This window comes from Cardiocondyla obscurior, linkage group LG13 (genome assembly GCF_019399895.1).
Source record: "Cardiocondyla obscurior isolate alpha-2009 linkage group LG13, Cobs3.1, whole genome shotgun sequence".
In the NCBI taxonomy this organism is placed as follows: Eukaryota; Metazoa; Arthropoda; class Insecta; order Hymenoptera; family Formicidae; genus Cardiocondyla; species Cardiocondyla obscurior.
The window spans coordinates 2,094,891-2,119,468 of NC_091876.1; the positions used below are offsets into that span (position 1 = coordinate 2,094,891).

The window sequence follows — 24,578 nt, forward strand, 5'->3', positions numbered from 1 at the left end:
CACATTTCCGATCGTACATTGCGACAGAAATATTGCACACCTTTGTGCAAATTCTCTATACCGAGCTCTTTGTTCTATCGATGAAGCTAATCTGATCGTATCTTATCTCCGAATGAATAGCGACGCGATCTTTTAAACCTTTTAAAGATTAAAATTGCTTAAATATTTTGCTTAAAAAAAAAAATATCTCTGAATGACGTTATTCTTCTTTATTTTGCAGGTCAGTATGCCCCGATGCCGGAAAGAATCCTCTACGAAATGGGTAAATAACGCACCTTTAACGCATTATTTATTGCTTGAACGATTATTACGCGCAATACGAACGTCATATATTTTTTTACGTAGAATTAAAAAAAGGTATTGTAAAAATATTTAAGACTCAGAATCGTCTTTGAAATATTTTTCAAGTCATGCTCGGATTTTTCATAGTCGAGAGGATTCGATTACGTGAACGCGACAGAAAAACTTGAAACCATCCGCGCATTTTACAACGCGCAATGGAGCGTCTTACATCACATTAGTGGCAATCCCTTAACATTTTACGGATGATCGCACCGTGATTTTCTATTCGGTAACGTGCAGAACGGCGATTAGTTTCCGATGGCGACCGGCAGGGAGGTGAATAACGCGAACGGAACGAAGGGTCTGGAGCACGAAAGCGATAAGTTCCGCCTCGCGCACTTTTTTTTTTTTTTTTTTACGAAAAACACAAATGTAAAATAGTATTAACCCACAATAGTACGAGAGTCACGTCGAATGGGAGAAACAAAAAAAAAGTTGCGTGTAATATAGTACCATTTGCGCGAAAGTCACATTTTCTTCCTTTTGAAGAACAAAAGATTTCGTGAAAGTACGTAACTCAAAGTCCGGCGACCGCATTGTGATATTTCTTTGCGGTGAAAAGAAGGAAAGAAAAGGAAGTAGAAAAAAAATTTACGTTTATTCTTTATATTATTAATTTATTTAATATCCAATAAGTTTGAAAAATAATGGAATAATTTATAAACCTTTTTTGTAGTACGGCGTTATTATTCCGTGACTATCTTTTTTTTTTTTTTTTTTCTCTTCAAACGGTGAAATAATTTTAATTTATTTTCCAATTTATTCCATCTCTCCGTGTTATTTCTCTCGCGATAAATGGACCACGGGAAATCTATCTTGACACATTTTGAGCTTTTGCTATTGCACACATAGGTGCCTGTAATTCTCTCTGAAAATACGATCGAGCGGAGCCATGGGTGATAGTCACGTCCGCCAATTTATGTAAACTTACGTAATCCTTCGGCTGCACGGCTGACCGTGTCCTCTTGCAGTTGGTTAACCCTTCCGCAGAACCTAATCCTCGGAGTTCGAACGTAAAACGAAAATATTTTTATCTCATTAATTTGATTTCCACGGCAAATACCTAAAGCGTCTCGTTTTAATTAAATATTTATGAATCTCAGATGCACATTTCTTATTATAAAAATTAGTAAAGTGTCGGTATTTTTTCTGTGCGTGATTTTCGTGAAAATTTTGAAAGAAGCATTTTCTTTAAGAGATTATACTCTGATTGCGACATATCGCTCGCTTTTGCCGCAATCTATTCGGGTCGGGCTCCAAAAAAGATGACTTTCATCCCGGCACTTTTTCTTACCTTTCGCACCGCAATCTGAAACTATCAATTTCGATTCTTGTGTTTGTTACTTTTCACGGTCCGTGTTCGCTGCAATTAGAGAACGGTACTTTTGAGCGGGTCAATGCATCCGTTCGAGATCGCCGAGCGTGCCCAGAAACAAAGGAGTTGGGTTTCACGCTTTTGCGCCAATGTTTCCGGAATAACGTTTACAGCACGTGCATTAACTTTTTACTCCCTTCGAGGGTGTCCGCCATTCTAATTAATCTTTTTATTACGCAGAAAAAAAAAAAGAAATAATTTCTTTTTATACAATATACAGCACGTAAAAATATTTTTATGGCTTTTAATTTATTAACCGAGAAAGGTCGAGATTATAAAAAGAATAAAACGCGAAATACAAATGTAGGGCGGGATCTTTATCATTTAATTAATATTGAATAGATATATTCTTAATTTGTCATTTACTTGACAAAGATATTCGATGTTAGAATTTGACGAGATAGGTTAATCAAATATTTATTGAAGAAAGATGAACTGGAAGTAGGTCGAAGAACGGCGGCAGCTTGGGGGGACACCCTTGTAAATTGAAACGTAAGATTCCCGTTTACTTTTAGTAGGTATCTTCTCTCCGAGAACGGGGACCATTGTGGTCTAAACTCCTATAATTAAAAGGAACACGCTCTTTGACAACGTCGATGAAATAATTCAATATTTGAAACGATCAATTTCCGAATGCTATTGTTGGAATCTAAATAGACGATCTGCCGCTTTTTCGAGCTAAAACCCCGAGAGAAGGAAAGAGGCCGGACGTTCGTTAAGCTACGGGTTAAATTTAGCAAACTGGTGAAACCGGATTTTAATAGTCTTGCGAACGTCGTTAGAAATATTTCGCCTAATTATTTCAGCCCGCCATTACGGCTGATCGCTGTGAAATCACGAGGATAATTGTCCTGCACCGCGTAGGCAAACTTGCACCCACGTAGGAACGTAAATTGTCGATTGTTTGATTCGGGCGAATCGTAAATATCGACTCGGCCAGTCGAGCGCAAGTGGTTTAATAATGATAATCGAGGCAAAGTACGTTGACGTTCGTCGATAACCTCCGGGCACCACGTGTGGGCCCTCCCTTCGGCGATCGTGACCGAACAACGGCACATTTTACGATCGGAGGATTCCGCGCGCCGGGCTTTGGATGCGGCTTATTTAAATGGATTAACCGGATTAATGTTGCTTGTACCGCTCGCGTGACAATGGACGTTATTGAATGCGGTTTGCAGCGCACGTTATCGGACGGCGCCTACACTAGGGTCGGATAAAGAATAGCTGGTCGTGACCCCGCCCGCGAGATTCCCGTTAAGGTAGCATTAAACGATTCCCATCGGGTTGCGTATCGGAAACGATCTTCTCGCTTCCGCAATTACGCACTCGTCGAACCTGATCTCATTATCAATTTGCTGTTTCGTTGCACGGAGCATCGGGATTTCGATATTCATTTCCTTATGACGAATGCTAGCCTGAAAAAAAGAAAAAAGTAAATTGCAAAAAATTCGTGCTATTCATTTCTTTCATTTGTTTGGGCAGATTAAACAGGTTAATATTTCTTTATATATTTTATTAAATTTAATAATAAATAAAATAGATAAAAATAAAATAAAAAGAAATTAAAAGAGGGATTTTATTCGAGATTAAAGACCCGCGTAGCGCGGTTTTGTAACGTTTCCTCCGACGGGCTCAACAGCGGCTCGTATTTAAAAGGCTTAAAGTCCGATTACAGATGCTCGAGTCGCAGTCGCGTTCGGGATATCGATATCCGTCTCTTCGGCAAAACCGATACAGCGGAAGGCACCCGGAATGGGGGGATATCCTAGTCGGTAACTTGTGCGCGGCCGCGTGGCGGTGCACGTGAATGTGGGTTAGAATGCGGCTGTAGACTAACCAAGCCGCGACGAGGGCAAGCAAGCAAGCAGGCAGGCAAGCAGCTGACGCGGTGGAATCAATATTCTCACGTGTACGCGTATATAGCGCACGCACGAGCCAAGCTCGCCGCTCGCTGTGCGACGTGTTACGCGACGACCCGGGAAAGGTGGCCGGTCATTACTGGCCGTGACGATCAAAGTAATTTAGGCTGAACGCAACACGTCGCTGCGTTTCGCGGCGGTGTAACCGATATCGGTCCCCCGACGGCGTATCAAATGTATTATAATTACGCCGGTTTAGGAACGAGCGTTGAAATTTGGAGAGCGTCAAGGTGTCGCGCAACTATCTTCATTAATCCTTGTCCTTTTGATAAATAAATTTGACGTTGTCTCGAAAGAGAATAACGAAAAGAAATTCTCGAGACTTAAAAAGCTCCGCAAGGTTTCCCACTCTCTCTTCCGGTCAGTTGTTCAAAGGAAAAATAATATTTTTTTTTTTAACTTCCCAGGTGGAAACGCACTTTGCATTTATCGTGTACGATACGTCTACCGCTATAGACATTTTTATATATCCTTGCGCAAGAAGGAAAAAAGTCTGAGGTGTGACGTAGTTTATCGATGGTTGCCGTATTAGGCAACCATCGATCAATTAAGTGACATCTCTGACTTGTTCTTTATTGCACGTAGATGTTAAAGTGTTGTATAATTTTTTTACTCGACGGCTCTTTTGCGAAATACACCTTTGCGCATTTGTCTGCGATTGTTTATCGTCTAATGCCTCACATCGGATCGATAAACTCCGCCGGCGCACCCGCCTCGCCATTGCCATCTCGAAGCCGCTAATTTTTAGAAAGCGCGATCGAAGCTGGGGGCCCTTCACGTTTGACCCCCTTCGCGACTCGTTAACGGCGCGCTCGCGCGGCATGATACTCTCGCGAATAAATCATACCTCGATCCGCCGGTCCCGCGTGCCGGATCTGCGGCGCTTACTTTCAAATCTCCGCGGCCAGCCCAGAAAGAAGGAAGGAAAGAAAGAAAAGGGATAAAGGGGGAACAGCGGGGAGGGGAATTCGACTTGACGGAAGAGAGCAGTCCCCTTCGAGCGCGACTCCGCTCGACGGCGATGCGTTTTATCAGGCCTCGCAGCATCGCGCGCCGTATAGGTGTCCGCTCGTCCGCGCTTCGTCATTGGAGCATGACCGACGACAGTGGGGAACGAGACCGCGGAGCGATTGGAGGCCGCGCGTCGGCGCCGGCGGAAGCGGCCGCGAGGGTCGCTCGCCGAGAGACCAGGTTCCGCATCGGCGCTCAGACGCCCGAGAACCGTGCACCCTGTCGCGTCATCGTCTCCCGCGAGTGAGCGCCGTTCGCACGCTCGGCGGCACCTCGATCTTTTCTTTTTCATCGGCGCCGAGATACGTCGTCTACGTGCCACCGCGAGCAGTCGGAACCGGAACCTGGACGATCCACGATCGCGACACGTGACCGTGCGCGAAGCTTCGAGAGAACGTGACCTATTCGGAGCCGAGGGTAGCGAAGGCGAGGATCCGGGACGAGGAGGGACGGCAAAGGGATTACGGAACAAGAGGCGGAGGAGGGACAAGACGCGGCCGCGATCAGGTGACGAGAGTCCATCGGTCCTCTCCGTCGTCCCTCGGGGATGAACCTCCCCCTTTCACCCTGCGGCTTCCACCAAAGAAATCGTAGTAGTCGCCGCACGACGTTCGCGCGGTTCGTCACGACGTGTATCTATCGCAGCAGCGGTATCGTTTTCGTTGCCCGTCGAAACTCGCGGGAGATGAGGTAATTGTCGGAAGGAAGGTAACGGGTGTGCGCGCGCGTTCGCAAGTGCGAGGAGGACAGCCGCGTGCATCTTCGAGGACAGCTTCTCCGGGAGCGGCATCTCGAGGTGTGCGCCACGAGCTATTCGCGACCGCGAGTGCCGCCGTCTGACACTGACTGCCGCCGGAGCGCTAAAATTGGATACCTCCGCCGCGACGTTGAGCAGCTGACCGCGGCGAACCGGATGATGCGTCTGGCCAAGAGATTACCCCGCGAGCGATAACGAAGGTAAAAAGCGAGAATCTCTTTTCTTTTCTTTTTTTTTTTTTTTTTCTGCCGCGCGAAAGGTAAATTGTCACCAATTAGAGACTACCTCCGAAATGCCGGAGACTTGCGAAATTGCCGGATCGCGAGGGACGTGGACGTCTCACGCCTTCGACGGGCTCTATTTTGGTTCGCGCCGAATATCGATCTTCGTGAACACCGACACGACGCTTGTTATAACCTGGCGCACGCATTCGTTCTCGCGAATATCTCATTTGTTGCGAAAAACACTCCAATATATTATTTTTTTTTCTTTCTTTTTTTTCTTAGTTATTGGAAACAATCGCTAAAATTTATTTACAAATTATTAAATTACTTTTAATTCAAATCGTTTTTATCAGGGCACTTTATTACCCTCGTATCTCATTAGAATTCTTTTGATTAGCATTGTTTTATTTGATTAAAAGTGCACGATAACCGCGCCTATTCTCATGTTTGTTGTAAAAAAAAAAAAAAAAGCGGTACGTCTCGCAAAGTTAATTTCCACCGACAAAGTTATCGCGCGTGCACGTGGAAAAGCTGATGCACCTGGCCATGCATTATGCGCCTCGGTTCTGTATAACGACGTTTCTATCCCGAGTGACGTAAGATATTCCATTTACGGTAAGAAATAGAAAAGAAATGCCTGACGACGCTAAATGCCACTCGTCACAGTTTCGTACGAACGGGAGAAGTTGTATGTGTACTTTTCCTCGATTATTGTATAGATATCCCAGGGACGAGCTCGCTCACACATCGCCGCGGATCCTTGAAGATAGATCAAATCCGCAGATAGATCCGCGATCGCGCATGATCGCACATGTCGCTCCGTTATGCGAACTACATTCCAGTGAACGAAGCGCGATAATAAATCCCGCAAAGTATGGTCCCCTTCGCGCACGTAGCTTATAATTAACCGTGACATTAGCACCGGCAGTAGTATTTAACAAGACGCATGAGCGATCAGGAAACTGATCTAGAGTTGGACGAGCAACAAAAAAAAAAAAGAAAAAAAAAGAAAAAAAAAGAAAAAAAAAGAAAAAGGACTCGAGTCCGCTCGCGGTGAAAAGATACATTCTAATTTGGTCCTAAAATATGAATTTCCACGACTCGATCGTCCAACGGCCTGTTTATCTCGGCCACGCGCCAAGATCCCGCCGCGCTTTCGTCGATTTGCAAAATACGTATGTACTCGCGATCATCACGTGTTCTGATTTCTCTCTCGAACGACATCGGTTTCGCTCCCTCGCGACTACGCGCTTTCCCAACGGAGCGATTTCCGAACGAACGCAGCTGTAATCGCCGGGAAGGAAAACGCGACACGCAGGGCTCACGTTTAGGTAGCTTTCAGATTGTTAAAGCGTTCCTTCGCGACGCGACGTTAACGGCAAGGTATATCGTACGTTAATTTAAATCACGCAGTCCATTTAAACTCGAAAGAATTTACGGGGAATATGTTTTTTTTTCTGCCTTGCGCAATGAATCTCTGGGTAAATTTGTGGATTTTATTGAAACTTGACGCTTTATTAGTTCTTGGATGATGAATCGCGACGTCAATCGTTGAGAAAGCCAGCCGGGTCACGCACTTGATGACTGCGGAGCGGGGCATTATCCTCGATCGGCATACTCGTACCTCGTTCCTTTCTTCTGTGCTGGTCGGCAGGAATTGCTGCTTCGAGATTTTAAAGCCGTTTGCACAGAGGTTCCCAAATTGACTTTTATATTTGTCGAAATATCGCCGTGAAATTCTAATTACACCCTGATATTTATTACAGACTAATTTACAGTGAATCTAATTAAAATACACATTTTATTTGTTACATTGAAGCTTTCTCAAATAACGCATTAATTCGAGAATTGAATATTTCGAGGCATAAAATTGATAAATTTTCTTACGTTAAGTATCTCTAATTTCTACTCGAAAGATGTACGTTGGGGTTTTTTTTTTTTTTCGGCAACGTCGTTTTTTATTTAGTAGCATTTTTTTGCGGGGGTCCAGTTTGGGAACCAGTGCGTTGCTAGGTGAAAGATCACAATGCAAGCGGTCGAGCGAGCGAGCTGCCGAGTGACTCAGAGTCCGAGTATCCGTGGCACAGAAACTCGTGACGGCCATTGTGATCACCTTTCTTTCGCCGAGCTTCACAATCTGCTCGTGGAATTCGTAATATCGATCGTGACATACGAGTTTGGCATTATGTTATTAGAAACGGGGGTAGTTTCGTCGATACAACTTACGGATCATTCGGTTCGCACTTGATGTTGCTACCGACTTTGAGGGTATCAATGGCAGTATCTCCCGCGGAGAGATAGCCGATCTGCACGGTCATTTGGCTAATCATTTATGCCTACACATTTACCTTTACATACCAATACTCGCAAATTCTCCCGAATTGCAACGCGATGAGTACTGTAACAATCGTGAAAAGTAGGGGAAAAAAAATAATGTTGAAATTTTTCTCCATTAACACATCTCCAATTTATCTCAAACCGATCCGGATTTTTTTTCTGGCGTTTGATAGACATTTTGCTTCCGCGCGTTCTCGACGTACAATGTTTCCCCCCCAAGTATCTCGACCTAAATAACAATTCTGATCCCGAAAAAAAGAGAAGAAAAAAGGAGAACGATCCGCTTGAATCTTCATCTCCCGTACGAGCTCTCTCGGATGTTTTTCTCCGCGCACGCAGGTTACATGTGACCCAAATACGGAATTGTGCCTGTCTCGGAGCCGGAAGTTACCGCGCGGGCGATATCGCTATCGGCGAGATGTCGTCGTGACGTTATAAAAGACAGGGATATCGATAACGCCGCGCTATCGGGGCTACTCGCCTGTGGAGGTAACGTCGCGTGAGTGCCACTTCCATTCGCCCAGGAGCCAGCTCGGGCTTTTTGGTGAGCGCGGCATATAAACGGGTACGTTCTTCGTTGATTTACACGCGGCGGCGTGAAAGCGCGAACGACTGATCGTTACTCGGACATCTCCGAGTTCGATACGACTATTCCCCGAAACGATTTCGTCTAAAAATACACTGGTCTCACGTACAAATTGGTTTGATCTTGCGGAGCCGCGAGTAGATGAGTTTGCAAATAGATAACGGCTCACTTTGATCCGCACGCTACAGAACAGTAGCCACTTGCATGTCGGTTTATTAATCATCAAGCAGATTATACGCTCCCGATCCCTTTGCTGTCGTTTCTTTTTTTCTTATCGTCCCATTATATTTATAATGCTGAAACCATAGGTCGCTTTTAATCATACGTGTAACACAGTTGATTAATTTAGCTTCTGGAATTAACTTAATTTATTCGTCGAACGCTCCCACTTATTTTACGTTGCGCACGTTGCGCAAATCAAAATTAAAGTCCACCTTTCCAAATATAAGTAAACGTTATGTAACGGGTTACTTTAATATTTCCGACGCCTTACGTCGAGTATTAGGATATTACCAAATCAAAGCAAACAGCTTCTATTTTGACGAGCAGCTTTGACGTTGACATGGAATGTGATGTTAGCATAAAAGCTGTTCCGTCAAATTGAACGTTACGTAACGGGCCATCGATCACGATTGCGCGAGTAAGTTGTTCTTTTCTCTAAGAACTTAAGGGAAAGTTACACTTATAGCGGATTTTTTTTTTTTAATCTTTCGTGTTCTATCTGTCACAAAAGTTCATCTTTCCGTAATTTAAATATCACGTATAATGTATTTAATTTTATAATTTCAAATACGTGTATTTCGCTCCTCTACATTTATTAGAATCAATGCGTTTACTCAGTAGCGACAACGAAGCGTTGAAGAATAAATTAAGACCGTGTGATGTGAATTTATAAAAGGATGCAGTATAATTACGATGCCGCGGCGTTTTCATTAAAGTCTAATTTAGCGTAGAAAAAAAATCTTTATTAAAGTTAAACTCTACAGTTACACGCGCGTTGGTGAGCTTTTTTATTCGCTGATTGTTAGTTTCTTATTACACGTAAAATTTCTGCAGAGAAAAATATTTCTTAGAATTTTTTTTTTGTTACGTCGTCCGGCCGTGTTACCATTTTGCAATATTGAGTATGAGAATTGGAAAAGGAAATGTACAAAACGAGAGGCATCGTTGTAAAAGTTTGTGTGCGCAGTATTTAAAACTCGTGTGTACGTTGTATTGCAAACATCTAGTGAGAATTTTAGTCCGCAATTAACATTCTGCTGACGATGGACCTTGCTCTTTTTTTTTATCTTTTGCAAATTCTCGAAGCATAAATTATATCGTCGACGATGAAACGAGCGATGACAGAGGGTTATTGCCGGCAGAATTCCGTGACTGGCGTTCGCCACATTGAGTGACAATCGCCGTGCTCATATTCACTCTGTCTCGTTATATTAATGTTAATGCGGGTGTATTTAAAGCGATAGATTTCCTCAAGGTTTAAAAAAAAATTTTTTTTTAATAATATCGTTGCTGATTCAACTTTATCCTTAACTTTTTTTTTTATCAATTATCATAGATAAAGATGGAATAAAATTTTCCTTATTTTTATATTTATCTATTTAAATATCAACAGCGCGATAGTTATTTGTTTCAATTTTTTTTTTAAGTTTCGATACAATACGACAATTTCAATTATAGTTTTAGTTGGAAATAGTTTGCGGTTATTGTTTCAAACTGTGGATCATCTTATCGACGGCTATCGAGGCGTCGACACCTACCTCGTTTTCCCGTAGCTTTTGGAGTCCAGCCAAAAGCTCTCGTTATTAGAAACTCTATCATAGCCCTAGTTTTCACAAAAGACAAAGCGGCCATTTGTCGAATAAAACGCTTTAGCCTCCGCTTGCCGCGTATCGATTTTATTAGCGTCCAAGAAACTTTTTCAATTATTTCGCGTGCTCGACCAAAAGTCGCCACGCCATTCTCGATACATCACGAAACCGTAGGATGCATATTTCAACGTTGCGTACACGTTGCGACAAAAAAAAAATGGGTTTCGTAATCTAACTTGTAACACGATTCGCGACGAATACCGGATGCGCTCGGGTCGTCGACCTACTGCAGATTAATTAAAGGCAAAAAATTATTTATTAGCATTGACTAACGTGGGATCGATAACACCTTGCTGATTAAATTGAAAACACCGCGGTCGTTCAGCTGCCGCAGCATCTATCACGCGTAATGTAAAAACAATCGGTGATTATCAGACGCGCAACAGAGAAAACAATGGAACTTTCCCATCGCTTAATATGATTTGCAAACAGTTATTCGATATCATTTTTTGCGATATAATACATCATTTTTATACTTTCGTTGCTTAAAATTAGTTTTATTAAATTAAAATTAATTAAATATCAGTTAATACATTTTTTAGGGAAATTTTAATGCGATGCGGTTTTACTGTTCTCAGTTTTTACCACTTTTTATCGAGAATGCGAACAAAAATAGAGTAGACTTTAAAGGTTTTTTTTTTTTTAAAGAAACTTATGCTCATTTCTTGCACGCTTTTACTTCATCTCTCGTAATTTCTATCCGTCTTCGCGGATATCTCGATCGCGGATCTCGCGATTCGTGAGAAAGTCAAACAGGAACGAATGCCAAGACCTATTCCGCGAGTCCGATCCGAACAGGGCTTGAAGATCGATCGTGACCTTCGGCTTTCTTGCTAGAGAAAAGTAATCCGACGGGTATATACGACGTGTTACGTAAAGCAACTTTTATTCCGTTTTACGTCATACTCGTATTGAATCTGGCATTCGTGATGCAAATATTTTTCCAAGACGGACCCGCGTGGCGAAATCTGCGAATGGATTTTTGACATCTTATCTTGATGGGTGTATTATTGGACACTTTATACATCGTACCGTGTAGGTTTGAATTTTAAATGCACTTTTGTATATGAATTGTGGAAATAGAACAGTCCGAACGATTAATTTTAATAACAAAGTAAGTAGTGACTTGCGGGGGGAAAAAAAAAACGATAACCACATTGCGATAGCTATATTATAATCATGTAATGATTGGGAATATTGAAATTGTTGAATTATTGAATATTCGACTTGAAAATTATTCTTTAGTTAAAAAGTTCCGAGATATTTTCTCACAGAAAATATGTTCGATATTAGATACTTCTCTTAAACTCATATTGGTAACGTTATCCAAGGTTTCCTTTGAAAATTTAAGAAAAGAATTTATAAGGCACGCATTATTTATGCTTGCTCGCGTTTTATCAAATTTTTTTTCCCCGGAATATTGCGAGAGAATATTTGATAAACCGTCATTGGCGTGAGCAACGAGATTTGTGCAAAAAAAAAAAAACATGCAAAGGCGAACGAAAGTTTTCAATAGCTCACTTTTCCCGGCGGGTTGGCCGCGCTTCGGTCGATCGCCACTTCGAGCTGTAGTTAATGGAAATCGCTTTTAACGATAAACGTCCATTATAATGGACATCTTGCCTCTTGATTCCCTGTCCTGCATTCGGTCAAGTCGAGGGGAAAGTGAAAACTAAAAGACTGGTCGCGCGTTGGTTAAAAAAAAAAAAAAAAAAAAAAAAAAGAAAGAAAGAGCAAAAAGAAACGCGCCGTCTCCTGACAAACTACGCAAGTTCTCGATTATCGGAATAAGAGACGAAATGCTAATTAATGTGCTCCGAAGCAGTATCTTGCGAGCGAAATCGAGCTCGTTGGTGCAGCCGCGCGTTAAAACATTTATCTCATTCATTAACAGTCAAACCGCCAGCTTTATTAATTGTAATCGCAGATTATAACGTCGGTGATAATAAACGCGATAACAACGATAATCACGTGCAATATATCTGTTGCGTAACGAACGTAACGGATGCGAGCACCGGTTAAGTGCACCGCTGATTCGCTTTGACGCGAAGATATTTTAACAATAGACATCAATTAACCTAGATACCCCGTTGCGAGATAAAATCATCGTAAAAAAAAGAAAAAGAAAAACCTCATCTCGATATCCCTTGCATCGTGATATTTTTATTGTCGTCTCACCGTCACGTAACGATATCCCGGAATTATATCGCTGCTTTTGCAGCAGTTGTAAAATGCGCTGTACCATGCACTCGATATTTTTTATCATTAAAGTGGACGGGACTGAGAAATTCGCGTAAAAATGAAACAATAGGTCAGAAATGCAGTAAAAAGTTTGAAGATAAATGTGACCATCAATCATTTGATAGAGCCGGTTAATCTATGCAAAAATGCCTCTCAATATTTTCGAGACATTGAATAATAAAGATTTGCAGATCCACGCAATTTAGTTGAATATTTCGCGAGCTTTCAAAATTTTTTTTTTATTTTTATAATTAAAAGATCTATGTCGGCGATGAAAGAATTTTTAGAATTTAGAAATTAGAATTTAGAAACAGCTCTTAATGTTTTACGGTTAGTTTTGACGTAAGTGATACTTCTTGTCATTTTGCAGACTTTGCATGTAAGCCTTTTGCAAGACTTACGGCCGGATTCATCAAGTTCCCTCAAGCAGATAACGGCCGTTTCATCAACGTCCGTTAACGCTGACGATTGTTGGAAACCGCACGATGGCTTTAACGAGGCACTAAAAATCGAATCCAATCTTTGTTAACGAGAACTTAAGGGAGATTAATGAAATCGGCTACTTTTTCTCATGGCCCATATTTTTATTCTTGAATACAAATCTAAACTTAATTTTCTATTTTTTTTTTTTTAACGTAACATTAACATTAATTTATCTAAGTTATCCAGAACGTTTTCAAGTACAGATCGCATTATGCGAAATAAATAGAAATATCCCTTCTCATTATACTTAATCTTCAGCAAGCGTAATTTTCAGTAACTAAATAAAAAGGAAGGAGAAAAATAAAGAAGATTAATTTTTATTATATTTATTAACAAAGAGGTAGATGCTGATTATATCAGACGAGCTTCTGCTCTTACTGGTAATGTAATTTTGTAGAATACCCAATTTAGATATCGAGGCAACGCGGAGAGTAATCTTTCTATCATCCTCTCGAGCAGATAACTACATCTCGTAAATAACCGCTAGGCACTAAGCTACGCAATTAACAGTTTCTATCTGATGACTTAATCGCGCGGGATTATTCGCTCAATTACAGTTTTAGACCTATGGCCAATAGGCCGGGTCGGTCGAATCCTGCGCTTAAAAATCTCCGCTAAATATGCACCGCGTTTAGTATTCCAGGGTAACGCACTCGAGCAACGAGCGACATCGCGTCGTTATTTGCTCAGCCATCGAACGGGAATAATCTCTCTAAACGCGGCGATAAGGATAATGGCATTCGACGCCTACAGTCGTCGTGGATGATTCACGTTGTTGTTGTCGCAAAATGCAGCGGCGGGCCGCGAACAGGTGCACGGGCATCGTATGATCGATACATTGCAATATTCACCGAGGAATTTTCTCGTAAAGAAAGATTTATTACATCGCCGTGAGATCGGGTCGACGCGGCTGCCGTAATTCCGAGGAATGCATTTTCAATCAGCCAGCCGGTGGCATTTCCGCGTTGCGGAGGCTCATTTAATATTGCTTCATCTATTATTGCCTCATCCGTACAGAAATATAGGTCGCGGCTTTAAAAGAAACATGCCACGAACCGAGCAAGTTAAATAAATGTAAATTTAATTTAATGACCAAGTGAAAAAGACGGTAAATAATGCAGAAGATACACGGCGGAAGGGGCAGCTGCGTTTAATTTTTCTGTGAAACCTTTTATTAGCTGCAAGCTTTGTCTATTAAATATTACGTAATGAGAATAAAATGAAAAATTTAATATCGAGAAAAATTTTTATTCCTTTTATTACGTTTTAAATGTCTGTGTTGAAAATGAAAAAGGAATTTAAAAAGGAATTAATTAATTAAACGTTCAACGTAAATGTAAACGAAATACTTACGGTGAAGTACAAGACGATTTTTTTCATTTTTTAATTTCACATTGATGTCACTGGCAATAAAAAAAATCTTGTAACTAAGTGAGCTTCTCAAGTGTATCTTTACGGGCTTTACGGATTATTGTCGTAGAAAATCACTCGAACGTCGGCTGCGAACTAAAAATATCTTTCATTCATAAATTTATTACGCCGCTGTCTCATCCACCGACGCGGGTTGCAAAATAAACTCGTTGCGTGGTACTAAGCAAAATGCATTCGTACAAAAATAGATTCGGACATTGCACAGTTAGGCTCGTCCGCGTGCAATTGCTTTCGAAGATCGCGTTAATATCGTCGGACGAACTTACCATTGACTTTTTAATTATCTGTCGAAGGAAATAAATGAGAAGAAAAAAAAAAGAAGGAGGAAAAGAAACGAGAAACACCAAAGCATTATTTTACATGCAAATAATTTAATTTAATTTTCGCCGAGCACGTTTGCCATTTCGCTCGTTTCTGCATTCGCGAAAGATGCGTAATTTACTGCCATTAATTTTATAATTCTTTAACACTCGCGCTTCACGGCGAAGTAATATGAGAATGTCGATTATCATTTTAATCTGGAAAAATTGAATTGTTACATTCGCCGTTTTATCATACCGTGCTTTAACTTTCAGATAAGGTGAATAATGCATACCCAGGAATAGCTTATCTGCATAGATATAGACGCGTGATTCCAGGAGCCGCCGCTGCGCGTTTCTTTTTAACTACGGGGATTTTAATATTAACTGAAAATTTCGATTAAACGTTGTCTTCCTCCCGCTATTGGAAATTGTCCGTCCGCGTCGAAGCTCTCGTCCCCAGTTATTCGCGATTCGCGCAAAGTGCAAGCCCCCTCGCGTGGCCCTCTCGATGTCGTAACGAAAATCTGCGCGCGCTTGATTCTAATTCGGGCGAGCATTAATCACGGGAACACTATCACGCTCACCTCTGTTACGTCGCTCCTGGCATCGAGATATAGTGGTGCAACAGCAATATCTCTGCGTGCAATTACAGCCGCCCGTCGTGCTTGTCCCGCGATGTATCTCGATGCCCATCACCTTTTCTCAGCCGGTTGGATGGGCCTCGTCACTACAGACACACGCACACAGACGTACATACCTCGTCTAAGATAGATGTGACGAACATTCTCGATAATGGACAGATAAGATGTCTTACAATTGTCAAAGCACTGTCGCTTGATTAAAATTAAAATACTATTTCGTCTCCTTCCCCTTCTCCTTCACTTGAGTCAGAGATAATTTATCTTTACCCCGGTGACGTAATTTCTTTTTTTATTTTAATACTTCCTCGCGCATAGGGCAGGTCGATATCAAGCGGGAAATCGCCATTCATAACGCGAGGCTGAAAATACGAGCGGGCAAAAGGTGCAAGAGAAGAATTTCGTGCCTGCAGCGGCGCAGCTCGTCTATTTCCATTGCGTGTAATTCGACGCAGACCTTCCTCCTCCCTTTCTTCTTGATAATTCCGTTTGCATCTATGCCTTCCTCCTCTTTCCTCGGCTACGTATGCCGTATTCTCGTAAGGAATCGAGGAACCCGGTTCTCTTTCGCGTCGAGTTTTCACTTTCACACGATTTCTAATCGAAGTTCAACGCCGCGTCATTCTCCTCCTCGCGTTGCATTCAAGGTGCGTCTACCACTCGTACCGCGAATCGTAGACGTAATTGCAGGACGACACACTTCCGGTCGGCTGCTACTGCGAATTACTGGGCTGCGCACCGTAGACTTCAGACTGCCGCTATCTTCTCTCACGGAGAAGTTGGTTGAACTTTAATTTTCCGCGTTCAACTTCCCGCATCTGCGATATCAATTAAGATGACGGTTGCGAACGTAACGAACGAATTTCGCTAACGATTCGCGCGAGTGTCAATCGATGTAACTTGTTAGCTGCAGCATCTGGCGGTTGTTATCTTCGATTGACGTCATATATAATTCCATTTCCGGTCTGTCTTTTTTTTTCCTCTCTTATCGTTATCAAATTTTTTTTTAAATTTTTTTATTTTTTGTTACGCTTTAGTGGCGTGATATAAATGTGAATAAAAAAAGAATTTTTACCGTCTAGTGATTTTAAATTAAACTTTTCTTAAAAAAAAAAGATAGAGACAGAAAAAATTCTTATCTAAAGTTGAATTTTTAAATTGTCAATACAATTTAGCGTTCTGAAGATAATTTTAGAATGCGTAAAGTATTCTCCGATAGGTCTTTGTTACGTAAAGCCTTACTAATTACTTCAACGAAGGGTACGTTTTTCTTCTTATACCGTGTCTTTTGTGGATGCCAATTTGGCAAATTGCTTTTATTTACCGCGAAAGTAACAAAATTAATTAGTATCTTTCCTGATTAATATGGAGCTGCGTGTCGCGACGTTGGCTCTCGGTTTCTTCCGTCGTCGCTGTATCCGTGATTAGCGACACGTCGCCGTCGCCGTCGCCGTCATCGTCGTCGTTGTCGGCCAGCGTCTATTTTCGCATGCTTCACTGGTCGATACTAGGCTAGATCCAATTACCGGTTGCCGTGGAATATCGTCTCGCACGTGGCTACGTTCGTCATACACGGGCACGCGTGCAAGGCACGCAGCTCGCGTTCGCGTAGCGATCGCGCGTAATACTTCCCATTAAATAACTAACAAAATTATTTAGTTAATGAAATGAGCCCATTAAATTATATCGAGTCACGTAAACGTTAAACGTATCACTGTATCACGAAACGAGTCGATAAAATCATTCATTAAAGAAATAATAATTATAATATTTAATTATACAGAGGCTTTTTAGTCAAAGAGACCTTTTATCTAAACTCGCGGCTGCAATTTAAATGTCATCTGCTCTTTAATTTTTCATTATCACGATCAACTAAATGTTAATAAAATATCTCTAATTATCCCGCACCGGGAAGAAATGTGCGACGCGTATATCGATTCTCGCGACGTTATTTCGCTTATGCCGCTTTCGAATTGAACGTGCGATGTTTAATGTCACTTATTTTAATGCATATTTTTGCATGTATAATATGTACTCGAGTCCGGAAGAAAGCGAGTAACGTTTCCTCGTGATCGACTCGCGTTTTATTGCCGATTGATATGTGAACGCCATTCGCGTTGCACGGTGTAACGGAAGGAGCGTGTTTTTGCTGTACACGCACACAACTATCGTATTTCGCACGCAAGCACGTTTCGCCGGCGTCAAAGCGAAAGCGCGAACGATATTTATCGACGATAAATCGCAAGATCCGACGAGACTCCGACCTTTTTATTCATCTCTTTTATTTTACTTTCCGCGTTTTTTTTTTCTTTTTTTTTTCGTTTTTCTCACACTTCGCCTGCGGATTTGCAAGTTTCGTGTCCATTATCTGCTTATACGATGGAACGGAACGCTCAACGGAAATAGACGACCGCGGAATTCGCGCGTATGCGTTAAAACGCGAAAATAGTATCTGGCATTTCGGGCAATAGTCGTGCCAGCGGTTTTAATCTTGAATTTTTTTTTCCTTGATCCAACGGACTCATTAATTAATTTAGGCACATATTTATGTCGATATATGTTTCGCGAGACGATTATTTTACCAGACAAATCATTGCTTATTTTTTTTTTCTTTTAATTTAATTCACCTACGGTTTGATACATTTTATTTTTAATATCTATTGAAGCGAACGCGTGTGTTTGGAGTTACTTAATGCACACTGCACGGCGCAGAAAGCCAGACTGCGTTCTGAGAAGGAAGCTGTTGGACATTCTAGCGCAGTCTATACAAATAGTAACCACGCGGTCTAAACGCTCGCTGAGAGCCGCGATAAACATAGGCGCGCCTGCCTGTGAACTAATTAAGCTCGCTTCCCCCGGTCGGGTGCAAATAAAAGTAAATGAGAAACCCAGCGGGGATCCGCGGGCCGTGATATATTTTCGCGATCGCCTTTGATAGACGTTATTCGCCGCGCTCGCGTTTCTATTTTCGAGGATGAATATGGACGGAGGGAGAGGTGAAGCGAGAGGGATCCCGTCGTCGATCTTCTCGCCGATTCGTCCGGCCGACCCGGCAAAAAGGTGCAGCGACCGTTATGTACGGTTATCCTCACCTTCGAGGAAGTAGGTTGGCTCCGCGAGCGTAAAAGCGCACACGTAGGTCCCGAGATGTGCCGCGCGAAAGACGAGAAGGACCGTCGACTTCTTGCGCCGTGAAATCGATTTTCCGTATCCCTCCAGTCGCCGACGAGATAGAGAGTCCGTGCACGTGAAATCACGACTGCGTGAGAATCGTCACGCAACGAAGTTGCCGATCCGAGGCGAAATGCAGGCTTTAAGGAAATTCGAGAGCGGAGGACGCGCGGGATGGACGCACGTGAGGCTTGGCAAGCAGACCTCGCGGCTTTGTAAATTAAGAAAATATATCGTTTGATAGAAATACATTTTAAAACTTCGCGTTATCTCGCTTTTTTTATACGTAGGAGATGGACTTTGCGCGATTTTTGACGTACCCGCGAGCATCGGCGCAGTTTACAATTTTCTCTTTATTGGCAATGATAGATGTTGACGTAAGTTTCTCCGTACGTTGGCCGTCATCTACGACGAATCTTCGTTACGACTTCCTGATGACGTCGCTCTCTGTGTACTTACCACCGGGCAAACTAGATCTAATGGCCTGTAGAGTCGATTCCGCGCGGTATTGTAATCCGTAATGCAATCAGTGAATGGCGTTATAACGGATTGTTACGTGGGGAACGAATAACCGGTGCCGACGTAGAGTTCGACTAAAAATCACAAGAGGGATTTCAGCGACGTCTTATTTCGTAGCGTAAAAACATCACCTACGTGGATGCGAAAAATCGCTTAAATTGGAAAAGAAAAAAAAAAGAAAAAAAAATTAGAAAACGTTAGTTGGAAAAATTAATGGAAAGAAAATTATTTCACCGCGATGCGCGGATGTGCGTCGACGTAATTTAATTGACGAACGAATCGCCACGGAACAACGCGGAGTTACCGCGCGTAGGAGTCTCGAGAAAAAAAAAAAGACAGAAAACTGCCCATCGTCGACTGAATTATTCGGGGGCCGCAGGCTTAATTCACGCTGACGGCGGCATCGCGGCGTTTGCGTAAATCCGGCGAGGGGATCGTTGCAAAATGCCTCGCGGCCGCGCACAAATATCGACTGCGTCCGCTGTTATCATTTAATAAGCACCAAGGCCGAATGCCGGGCCGCATGTGGCGTGAGTGCGCGACATCGCAGATGCTTCAAAGTCAAACTGTCCTCATGATTCATCCACGCTTCGATGCCATTTAAGGACCCGCTTTACGGTTTCTCTAACGTGTTCCACTCGGGGAACACGAGATTCTTTCTCCCGCACGCGACCTTGCTCCTCCCTGAAATTACTGCGACGTGCAGACGGTCTCGGCAGCGCACCGTCGTCTTGCCGAAAAAATTCGAGCGAAAAATAGTCTATATTTTTTTTTAAAGAACCTACCGTATCTCGCGGAAGTAAATCAAAAGAGAAATGGGTTAAATTAACTGCGTAAGCGGTACAGCCTTCCGTTTTTAATGGAATATATTGTATCCCAAGACCCGTTGATATCACGCAACGATGATTAATACGATGTCCGAGATAATTAACGTCTAGCGCAGTTACGATAGCGCGATATTCCTGACAGGCGCGTCTAATCAACGCTCATAAAATAAACCGCAAGGGGAAACCCTTGCATGTAGGTCCAGCCGCTGTTACAGCTCGGGCCATCGAACTTTCTTCCGCCGCATCGCAAGTGAATTTGCGTGTCAACGCGAAAAAAAAAAATTGTAGCGACTTTGTTCAATTTTTACTAAACACTGTGCACGTCGATTTAATATTTAAACCTTTTTTTTTATTTTTTTTAAACTGCGATTATGCAAGAAATAATAAAAAAAAAATATGTTAATATATTTACGTACATAAAATAAATACAAATGAGAGAGATATAAATTATTGCGTTAACGATCGAGTTACATCGTATTTTATTCGTGTTTCGTGAATCGTATTTAACGCCCTTTGGTCTTACACGTGGAACTAATGTCCGCACTAATTATTTTATAACGCTGCAGGATCAATACCACTTGCCAGGTGTCGGTGATCCTATTAAATCGAGTATCGAAACAAATAGATGCGCCACGGATTAACGCAAATTAGCACTTTGCCATTACGTCGACGAAACCCGTGTATCTCGTTCATTAAAATAACGAGCCTCGCGCACGCAATGTCTCCTTTGTTAAAATACATAATGTAATTAACGTGATCTTTTAATTGAAAATAAAAGAAAGTAAAATATTTCGACAGCCGAGGGTCAGGGATATGCCGATCTTTGAAATAATTTTTCCAGCTCCGTGAATATTTATTTATGCGAATAAAATTTTTATGAATCATTAACAACGGCGTCGTGACGCGGAAGCGCGATGTTAACGTGTTTAAATATAACTTTTGTAAAAAGAAACGCGCCAAGTTGCTCAACTGAGCGGATCTTCTTGCCGCTCATTGTAATTCTGATACCTGCAACGCGTGATTGCGTAATAATGATTCATTCGATGACACCACGCGGTGTCCTCGAAATAAAACGCCCCTCGTGAAGAACCATTTGCGTTACGGTAAACACACTTGACGTGCAGTTGCGAAATGTGCCGTTCTTTTAAGCCGGACGAGAGATTTGTCGCTCCATCAGCCAGGCTGATAACGTAATGATACTTCCGTCGCTGCTTTAAATGTATATGCACATAAATATTTAACGAGGATCAGTTCTGTCTTGAATTCTTACTTTTAAATAAAACGTTTTAAGTAAAACGTTCTATTTATTGTCTTATTTTTAACTAAATGCGATATGGTTAAATCGCGTTAAGAGATAATCGAAATATAGAGCGCTACATTTATAATGCAGCATAATGTTACAATATGTTCACGTTATTCCTTATTCGTTCTCTTCGTTTCAAACGACTGTCCTACATGCAATTATAAATTTCAATTATTCAGAGCCACATTGTATGGCGAGCTAAAATAGCATCGCAATGTAATTACAAATTAACGTCTGTTGTAAAGCTCTTTGCGGCCGGGCGCTGTTGTTTCAAATATTTAACGTGCGGTTGTAAATCTATCTCCACATTATGCAGCGTTATAAAACGTACAATTAACAAAGGATCTTTCGTACAAGAATCCCTTTGAGTCACGCGAGGAACTCTGTCGTGGAGCAGCAAGTTGTAATTGGGCCACCCTGAACACCTGTCATCAACCACTTAATCCTGAATCGCAAAGGAAAACGGGTTAGTGTAGAAAGTGTCAAAGGAAAATGTGGGTTAGTAAAACAATGCATCGCGACGTATTAAATTGAATCACAGTAAGCCGCGTCTCATTTTCCAATTTTCCTCACGTTTGGAAAGGCAACGATATTCATTTGACGCTCGGTAAAATAAGTTTTCGTTAATAAAAATATAACGGGAAATGTAAAAATTATTTTCTACTTTCGTTAAATTAATATTTGAATTAATAGCTAATTAGTATGGTATGTATACGATATTTTTTTTTTTTTTTTTTTTTAAATAAAAGAACATAGGAATTCTCGTTTTTTTTTTATCATTAAATTATAATCGCAATTAATGATCGATGTTGCAAAAGAGAATGATTCATAAACGGTGCTCAAATAATTATGTGACGGACGTTTTCACTTTCCACGTGTTGGCCTTCGGATGAAAATATGCGGTCCAAGCTCACCATAGCCTCGGGATAATTTGCTCATAATGCGCATTTATAATGTTCCGTCATCTTTTGTGGGTGTGTAGCTTGACGATTTTTTTTTTTTTTCGTCTTAAAAGATGGTAACATTCATTGGCAGTTTAACGTTGTTGCGTAACGCGTTCGGTACAGGGTAATTTCACGTGAAACTCTTCTCAATGCGTGACGATATCGGAGATGGAGTTTCTTAAATGTGTTGCTCAGTAAAAGATTTCTGGCTCGAAAATATTAACGAAATTTGCTGGCCACGGCAAAGTTATAAGCTGTCGCTAAAAATTATACGTATGTATAGAACATAAAACGTAAACCATGAATGTTTAATTCTCTATCTTAAAAAGTTAATAATTTTTTTTTTTTTTTTTTTTTCTTTACAAGTTTATCTATCAATTAAACGTCCGCCAGGTTTGCAAAAGTGTTGCTTGTCTTCTGATTCGTTCGAGCGATATTTTTATTGCGTTACAGGCATTAACTCTGAACGACTGGTGACATCGAATGACCTCTTTTTCTTGTATTCGTTGCAGGGGTGCTGGAGATGGCGGCTACCGAGAGCACGATCCGATTTAGCGGCCACACATTGGACAAGGCGACGAAGGCCAAGGTGAGTACGAGTTTAGTCTCAACCCGGTTTTTCCACATTGGAATTAATCACGCCGCGATACTCGAATTACGAAAATTTCCGCTTAATTTGAAACAGTTCTTGCTTAATAGCCACGTACGCTTTCCTGAGAAAAGAATTACTAAAAGTTAGCCAACTCTTTCCGCTAATTACGTATAATGCTAATTGCTGCACAATTATTGCTCAACATATGTCGGCGTTGCCAACGATGTCTCGATAATAATTTCGTTAATAATAATTTGTAACCATTTAAAAAAAAAAAAAAAAAAAAGAAAAAAGAAAAAGTTTGTCTATGTCGGCGTACATACTCGAGCTTTTTGACAAAAGAGAGTTTCTACTAGTTTAGAGAACTGTGAAAAAGTTGAGAAAATTAGGAACGGAGTAAATTGCAAAAAATTTCTGGAATTTACGACTCCGCTCGACGAAAATAAGATTGTAAATTATATATAATTTACAATATTTATTATCCGTGTGTTAAAGAAAGAGAAGCTTTATACAATTATAAATAATTATTAAATATTACCTAATAAGAATAATCAAACGTGAATTTTCGTCATTTGTATCACTTTCGTTTTACTTTGCACTCACTTATTTTTTTAATTTTTTAAAATTATTTTAATTTCCATCGTAATTACAAGTACTCACGGGAGGCAGAAATATAATTAAAGTAGAATTTTCATTCGCAGTTGTAATTTTAATTTAGAAAGATAGCAATTTGCTCGGGAAAATTTAGGAATTTATCTCAGGCTCCCGGCTCCGTGTGGCTGCTTCGACGGGAAGTAAAGTCTTGCCGTGGCGAGCGCGAACCTGATCTGAAGCGAACGTAATAATCGCGCCGGGCCGCGGTAACACCAGCGGAAGTGGTTTTGTCGCGCGCGAGATAAAACGTTATCGATCACATTACGCCGAGCTCTCGAGCGGACGACATCGCGCGAAGGAAAGGATCGGCGCGAGGTTGATTATATGGGAAGATAATCGGTGCATCGGGTTTTGCCATTTGCAGGTAACGCTGGAGAACTACTACAGCAATCTGATAGCGCAGCATATCGAGCGGAAGCAGAGGCTGGCGAAGCTCGAGGAGTCCCTCAAGGATGAGGGTCTCTCGGAGCAGCAAAAGCAGGAGAAAAGGCTGCAGCATGCTCAAAAGGAGACAGAGTTCCTCCGGTTGAAGCGATCCAGGCTTGGCGTTGAAGATTTTGAGCCTCTCAAAGTCATCGGCAGAGGAGCATTTGGCGAGGTGAGACTCGATAGCCGACGTAGAGCGAGCTAATGAGCTAGCGAATTAGGATGGTTTCGTGTTGGTCTTGGTATTAAGTTTATTCGCGTTAATTTCGCCGCGGTTTAATACGAGGAATTATGAAGCAGAGCTTCATTCGCGATGTAACAAGAGCGGAGAATCCCGATGTCGTAATCGACGTATATATCTTGTCTCTCGAAATATAAAATATTATAATTTCATGAATTCGTTCTCGTTTCGCCAAGAAATGTAAATTTTTAATACAATTTTATAAGAGACAATTTTTTTTTAATTTTATTTAAATGATATCTTAAACGACACGTAAATTATTTATAGTTCGTGCTGCGATTTAATGTTAAAAACGAAGATTGACTTGTGCTTCGTAGTTGTAATAATTACGATAATAACGGAAATACGCGAAAGAGTCTCAGGCGGTAGTCACGTCCAGGAGAG

At 41.5% G+C, this 24,578-nt stretch overlaps 1 protein-coding gene across 8 annotated transcripts in view; it reads left to right on the plus strand.

Moving 5' to 3' along the window:
- Trc (Serine/threonine-protein kinase tricornered) overlaps positions 1–24,578 on the plus strand; it is an 81,677-nt gene that overhangs the window by 52,066 nt on the left and 5,033 nt on the right. For 4 of the 8 annotated variants that reach the window (XM_070665262.1, XM_070665264.1, XM_070665258.1 and 1 more), the window contains 3 exons: positions 221–262; positions 22,794–22,870; positions 23,892–24,125. In XM_070665262.1, the coding sequence (XP_070521363.1) occupies positions 221–262; positions 22,794–22,870; positions 23,892–24,125 (353 nt within the window). Of the gene's footprint in view, positions 1–220; positions 263–4,888; positions 5,605–22,793; positions 22,871–23,891; positions 24,126–24,578 lie in introns of those variants that run through there. The other 4 variants (XM_070665263.1, XM_070665259.1, XM_070665261.1 and 1 more) reach the window with 2 other exon arrangements.